Source organism: Sesamum indicum, linkage group LG2 (assembly GCF_000512975.1).
Source record: "Sesamum indicum cultivar Zhongzhi No. 13 linkage group LG2, S_indicum_v1.0, whole genome shotgun sequence".
Taxonomy (NCBI): domain Eukaryota; kingdom Viridiplantae; phylum Streptophyta; class Magnoliopsida; order Lamiales; family Pedaliaceae; genus Sesamum; species Sesamum indicum.
The window spans coordinates 7,419,357-7,426,977 of NC_026146.1; the positions used below are offsets into that span (position 1 = coordinate 7,419,357).

Sequence of the window (7,621 nt, forward strand, 5' to 3'; positions counted from 1 at the left end):
CTTTTCTACCCTCAACATCATAGAGTATGCTTTATTCGCTGTAGGTGTTGGATCCATGACGAGCAATTGATCACGTAGATGATCAAAATTATCACTTAATCCCATGAGAAACTGTGTCAATCTAGTGAATGTAGCTTGTTCTGCAGCAATTTTAAAGGCTCCACAAGTGCATCCACATGTGCATTGAGGAGTAGGCATTAACTCATCAAGTTCGTCCCAAATCATGCACAATCTGGAAAAATACTCAACCACTGACTTAGTTCCTTGCGTCAAGGAGGCTATTTCGCGCTGAAGCTGATATAACAAAGGCCCATTGCATTCTCCGTACCTCTCTTCCAAATCTAGCCAAAGTGTTCTTGCAGATTTCGCATACATGAAACTGCCGACGATTTCCTTTGAAATACAATTAAGGATCCAAGTGGTGACCATGCTGTCTACCCGTATCCAATGCTCGAAGAACGGTTCAGTAACACTCGATTTCGCAGATGTGCCGTCGATAAAACACAATTTCATCTTAGATCGCAGAGCTCTCTTTATAGCATAGCTCCAGGTGAGATAATTATTTTTAGTGAGTGAAGTACTCACTAAAATTATTCTAGGGTGATCCGATCCGTGTAGCTGCAGCGTTTTCAGGTACTTGTTGTCTTCCTCCTTCCCCCATTTCCATCACAGGTGACATCGGTTGTCTTTGGTTTCTACCAGAATCCTCCATTTCTCACAATTGTTTGCTGATCTAGCCAGTAGCTAAGGTGTGCCGCGATATGCAGAGACCTTCAATCGAAAGCTCTGATACCATGTAATAAACCACAGAACTCACAAAATGTATTTGCAGACATCTCAGGTGTAAATTGGAGAAGGAAAACTTGTATTCAGGAAGAGAATTCAATTGACAACAGAGCAGTACAGTGCACACTTTATACAAAATATAGAGTGAAAACTAACTAAACTGATAACTGGAAACAACTGCTGCTAACTAATTTTTGAAAACTAATTAACAAAAAGAAATCGCATTTTTAACTAATAGAAGCGTGTAAAATACATAGCGCCATATGCTAAAAGGTGGGATGTCCACGTTGTGCCTCGCTGTCGTCCAGCTCATCATCTTCAACCTTCAGTTGGGTGTTGGTGTTGCTGTCACTGAGAGTTGTTGTTGCTGTAACTCGTAACAGTTTCAAGCTCATGTACTAACTCCTTTAGTAGTTGAAAGCAAGACATAACATACATGGGTATTGATTGAAAGATAAGTTTAATAAGGACCCCCTTACGAGCTCCAAAGAGAAGTATGGAGTTCCATCCATCGATTCAATGCCACAAATGGTCTCTAGACCAGTTAAGTAATTCCTTACATGACCTGCATGCAACCATCAGCAATCCCAAGTGTTTCTCATGTCAATCCAATATGTGAACCGCAAGTATCTCTATCAGTCGAGTTTGACGTTCTGCCACCACATTTCGACTAACAACATACAACATTTATCGAAGTTAATAAACTGTCTCAATGCTCTCCCCTACACCTCTAATATGCGTGTAAGCAAACCATGCCATAACCTCCTCCCGTGCTTGCCCAAAGATGATGGTGTTATTGGTGAAAGTAAGTGTAAGATCTGTGGAGTTGTCCTGCACATATCAATCCTCTGTAGTTCTTTTATTTGTTCCACCTCCTAAACATACAACTGAAAACCTCAACCATAAATAAGAAAATATATGGAAACAAGAGATCACCCTCGAATCTCTCAGTGGCAAAAAATTACCCAAATTATGAGTCCTTAAGCATCAGTGAATATGAAACAAACTTAACCAATGTCATAATAAGCCTCACACACCGATCGTGTATATCTATTCAACTAGGTACTCTCCTCAAGAAGCACCACTCTGCCCTATTGTATGCTTTGCTCATATCAAGCTTAAGAGCAAAATATCCATTCCTGCCTCATGATTTACTCTTAACAAAGTGGTTCAACTCAAAGGCAATTAGGACATTATCTGTAATTAATCGACTTGGGATAAACGTCGATTGGATAAGGAAAATCACATTATCTAGGATATGCTTTAATCAATTTGCAACATACTTAACATAATTCGCATAATGACATTACAAAGGCTTATAGAGCGGAATTGAGCAATAGTTTTTTAAATTCATTTTAGGCAATAATGCTCCCTCGTTTGAGATAGATAAAATACGTGTAACATCACTGCTCTCTACATAGGGGGTATACCATTTGGGCCAGAAAATTTTAGCGGAAACACATAAAAGGTGGCGATTTTTACCTCTTCCTCAGTGAATAGCTGAAGTAGATCCTCATTCATCTTCAAGGTGACAACTAGTTGAACAATGTTCACATCCTGTTCAAGTAGTTCATTTAATAGATGTTACTAGCGAATATTTCTTGAAAGTACTATAAGAGCATTCTCTGAATCAACTCCTCCATACACCATTCCCTTGCACTACTCTTAAGCTTCCATATCGAATCTTGCTCTTGGCGAGCCGTGATGGACGAATGGAAGAATCTGGTATTTTAATGTTGTTTAGTCATCCAATGTGTTTTGCACCACTGTTGCCACAGCATTTCCTCTTTCATCCTAAGCTCCTCTAACCTCTATTGCAATCATGGTAATTCCCCAAGACTGTCATCAATCACTCCCCTATTTTGCATGCCGGCCAGTCTTCCTACCCACATGACCAAAACTTTCTTTATCCCATCGCAAGAGACCTACCCACCATTGCTTCACCTTTTTCCACACTATTGTCCTCGAATCAACTCCATTTCCCATCTCCTAGTCTCTTTAATAATCCTCTCACATTCATCCAACCTAATCCACATGGCTTATAATCTAAATCTTTTTTCTTTACTTCACTTCTAATGAGACTGCCTATCCATCTGCTGTAACATTCTCAAATCTTGATACGTAATTATCAATTATTAGCATAATAATGAGATAAGTGGTGTCATGATGTATATAATCTTTGGTGTTTAAGTAGAAATTTATTTGACATGATAAATTCTTAGAAGAGAGTGAAAATTTAAATAATAGAAACTGTGAGATTAAAAGTGTAGAATTGTAAAGATGAGGTGGAACAAATACAATCTTCTTCTAATATATATATATACACATCTTATACACTAAAGTTAGTAAAACAAAATACAAATAAGATGAAAAAGAGAATGAAAGGGTGGAATAAGAATAATGTGTAAACACTCCTTATATCATTATCAATATATATATCTAATACTATATTAATATATAAATATACATACACATATATACTAACTTATATAGAGAGAGATATTTAACTATATATATATATATTCTTTGAATAAGGAGAAGAAAACAAAAGAGAAAAAACAAAAGAGAGAGACGCGGTGGTGAGAGGAGAGAAAGTGGAAAAGAAAGAAAAAAGAGAAAAGAGAAGAAAACAAGAGAGGGGGGGTGCAAAGGGGAGAAAAAAGAGAAGAAAAGAAAAGAGAAAGAAGAGAAGGGAAGAGAAGAGAGGAGAGGAGGAATTTTGGTGCTTAATTCCATTATCATCAAGATCAATAAATTTTTATAGTTGATTAGAACACGAGAACAATATTCAAGATTATACACATCATTTTACTATTTAAATAGTTGGAAAAATGAGATAAAAATGTATCTACTTGTTTATTTGTGAATTTGATCAAAAATTGTCATGTACTTAACTGAATTATATGGTTGTTTCATGAAATAGCTGTTATATTTTTATCTATGGTGTGTGATACATATGGTGAATAAAGTTAAATTATGGAGATGACTATAACATGCTTCTAATTGATTGATTTCGTTGTTGAATTGAATTGAATGATAGAGTTGTTGTAAATGATTGTAACACGTTTCTATGTGATTGTTAACTGGGATTAAATTATGAAGTCATTGTGTAGATGATACATTGAGATGAGTGTCGAACGGAGTGGAATTATGGAGTTGTTAAAACGTGAATGGATTATTGATATGAAAAGATGACTTACCTAATCTGGAACATATTCAATGATTTACGATGATGTGATGTGATTGATGACGAGCTGTGTGTTGTCATGCTGATGCAATATATGATATGAGAAAAATAAATATATAGCTAAGTACCATGGCGCGAAGGGTATCGAGGTATTCCGGATAGTGGAGAATATCCTGTGCTGTTAACTACACACTAGGGTGGTGTAGGGCTGCCATGTTTGGTGTGATGTCCTATACTGGGATTGCTTCACACTTGGCCACTGTGGGAATATCACACACGATGAGTACTCTGTGCTGTTGCTTGTATGATATTAATTGAGATGACGAGAGCTTGCAAAATCATTGAATATGATTCAGTTAAACTAAGCGGGGTCCAAAAGAATGATTAATAATTAAGATAATTAAACTTTAATGTTGTATGATTCGTGTTGTGAATAGTGTTTGATTCTGATATTGATTTCGCTTGAATTTGGCATTATTACTTCATGATTTCGTGAAATTGTGTGACAAGTATCCATTTACTGGTGTTATTGAAATTGCAACTTCGTGACTATAAAAAGAATATTGATTGATTATCGTCATGGAATTAAATTAGGTTTATGTTATACGTGCCTATATCTGTTTATATATATAGGCTAATTAGCTAACAGTTACTGAGTTGGCAACTCATAAAATTTGCCATATTTTTTTTTCGAGAGATAGATCGTAAGCCAGTGTCAGCCATATAGGTGGATTAGTAGTGCCAGATTAAGTCGGGAGCTCTAACTTCATAGATGTAATAATGTTATACCAAAAATACCGATGTAGTATGTTATTCATTTGATGTCTATATAAATATTAATGAAAGATGAATTATATAAATATTAAAAAAAGATAATTTTATATTTTAAAAAAATAAATATAATTAACCCTAAATATTAAGAGAGACTCCGAGTCTCCGACGCTCCAACCCCAGCATCATCAACTTGGCCATAATTATTTCAATATTTTAAAAAACAACGCAAAATTATTTTGTGACATTATTAAAATAATTAATCCCACGAAAGCTGCACATGAATGGCCATAATATGCCTATCAGCAAAAGCACTGACAGAATGAAAAGCTGTCTCAACTTTTACAAAATAGAGCAAAATATTTAATATTATATCCTCAAAAGCAGTCCGCAGCCTTTCAAAAGTTCCATTTTCTTACATCTTCGGCGGAGTTGGTGTAGACCCACTTCTTGTCCTCAAATTTACTATATAAATAAATTAAAACAGTGGCTGCTGACACTGCATTGAACTGTACATCTGGTAGATATATAGCACCATTTTCGTTTGGTGAATTTAATTAGTGATCTTTTCTTTAATTATCTTCTCTGAAGAAGTCATGAACTTTCCAGACTTTTCTTCCCATTACTTCAAATGGGATTAGTTGTCACCCACTCAAAACCACAATAACTTGTCATAATTTGACTTATTAATGCATCATCCACAATTCTTGAATTTTTTTATATAAAGTTGTGTGGTCTCATGATGTCTGAACTTGCAGCTAAATTTAAGTTGCAACCTTTTTATTTTATTCACGTGTACTCACTCTAAGAAAATCTCTCATTGGTAATGAAAAAAATTATTGTATAATTAATTAATAAATAAAATTCTCGTTGTTAATATGTATTATTTAATATAAGATATTTACTTGTAAATGAAGTTAGCAACGGTAATAAATTGAAAATCTACTTGTTAACAAATTAGCAATGAATTATTTAAAATATATATTAACTATATAGATTAGCAATGATAAATTTTTACTTGCTAGTTAACTCGACGATAATTTGAGTCTTACAAAAGCTGGTAAAAATAATATTACATCAACTTTGATTGTGGTAATTCAGTATTTAGATTAGTAAGGACGAAACGACGTTAACTGTGGTTGTCTGAAAGCAGTAAAATTAGTTATACTTGACATTGAGGAGCGTATATTGGTTAAATTGTATTTATTGTCCTGTACGTTAGAGGGACGGGAATTTAAAGACTCAAGCTACGAGAGTGACAAATTATAACTCATAATTCAAGATTTTTTAGTAATTAGAGGACTTTGGTCGTTGGAGTTTAATAATTTGCCGAAAATTGCTGATATGGACCAAATTGAATTTTTAAAATTGAAATTATTTTTTTCTTAGAAAGCATCCAATTAGCCCCTTTAGTCACGTAATTGATGACTAAATTGCATTTTATGCCACATATGTAAGAAGAGTGGCATTTTAGGGACTGCGATTACAAAAGCAAATACATCACCGTCAACAAACATTCAATTAAAAAAATTCTAATTTCGTCTACGTTAACAATTTTCAGTGAATTATAAAACTCACATGATCGGAGTCCTCTAGTTGCTAAAATTTATTGAAAGAATTTGAATAGCTAAAGTCCTTAAATTGTTTCCCCCAACGTAAATGCAATTTATAAAACACACTGCGATTTAGCCATTGTATATTTATGTGTGTGGCACACTCAAACAAGCGTACATAATTAAATAAAAATTTTAAAAATTAAAAAGATATTTTAATTGAAGAACTTAAAAATATTGAACAATATGTATGAAAGTATAAGAAATCAAAGTTAGTGAGAGTTGAGAAAAATTGACACTTTGATAGTTAAAAAGATAAGAAAAGGTAAAAGTGACGGACCATAATTTTTAAAAGAATAATTATATTTACACATCTTGACCTATGGTCTGTTTACATAAATTATTTATATCTTTTAGATAATTATACTTACACGCACCAGATATCAATATCATTTACACAAACCATCCCTTACTTTTTTTAAAAATTGCAAACACACCCTTTAAAAATATTAGCATCATTACACATATTACTCTTATTTTTTGACTGTTAGGGATAATTTCTATAATTATAGACAAGATAGGAATAATTTGTATAAATAAACTATAGGTAAAAAAAATGTAAATGTAATTATCCAATTTAAAACAACAAAAGCCTCATCGTCAATAATATAAAATATAAATGATGGAGTTGTACTATATATTCATCGTGAACAATGTATTCAATTTAAAATGGAAAATTATGGAAATCAAATATATTATATTTGGGGTTGGATTGACCAAAGAGTTAGTGGCAGATTTTGGGATAATTTGACGTTCAAATGATGTTTGAGAACTTTTTTTCTATCATTTTTAGGAATCTATTTCCTAATGGTCCCCGCATCATGTATTAATTATATTCTATTAATATAACAAAGTAGATCACGTTATCAATATGATGCAACTTACACCGTTTAATACTTTTTGTAATATTCTAGGTCGGATTCGGTCAAATAATTGGAGTATAATTTAAAAAAAAATTAATTATATAATAAATATGATGTACTTGCTTTATAATTGATTTGATTCGACTAATGCAAGCAAAAATTTTCTTCTTTCTGTATAATAATATAAGAATTTCTATTTTGATGAATGATAACCATACCACATTTCCTTGCACATTATCACTGTAGAAGAGCAATCGTGGTTGGAGTGATCTTCATGATTTGACATGACTAACGTTGGACTAATTAACATATGGTCCAGGCATGGAAATTTAAGAGAAGAAAAATTCAACTTTACGACAGTGATGTAACATCATTAACATACCAATAATTTATACACATTT

At 33.1% G+C, this 7,621-nt stretch overlaps 1 protein-coding gene across 1 annotated transcript in view; it reads right to left on the reverse strand.

Annotated features, from left to right (window-relative positions):
- Positions 1 to 513, reverse strand: part of LOC105155561 — a 4,013-nt gene extending 3,500 nt beyond the window's left edge. Inside the window, exon 1 of the mRNA XM_011071451.1 lies at positions 10 to 513. Within this exon, the coding sequence (XP_011069753.1) occupies positions 10 to 513 (504 nt within the window). The remainder of the gene's footprint in view (positions 1 to 9) is intronic.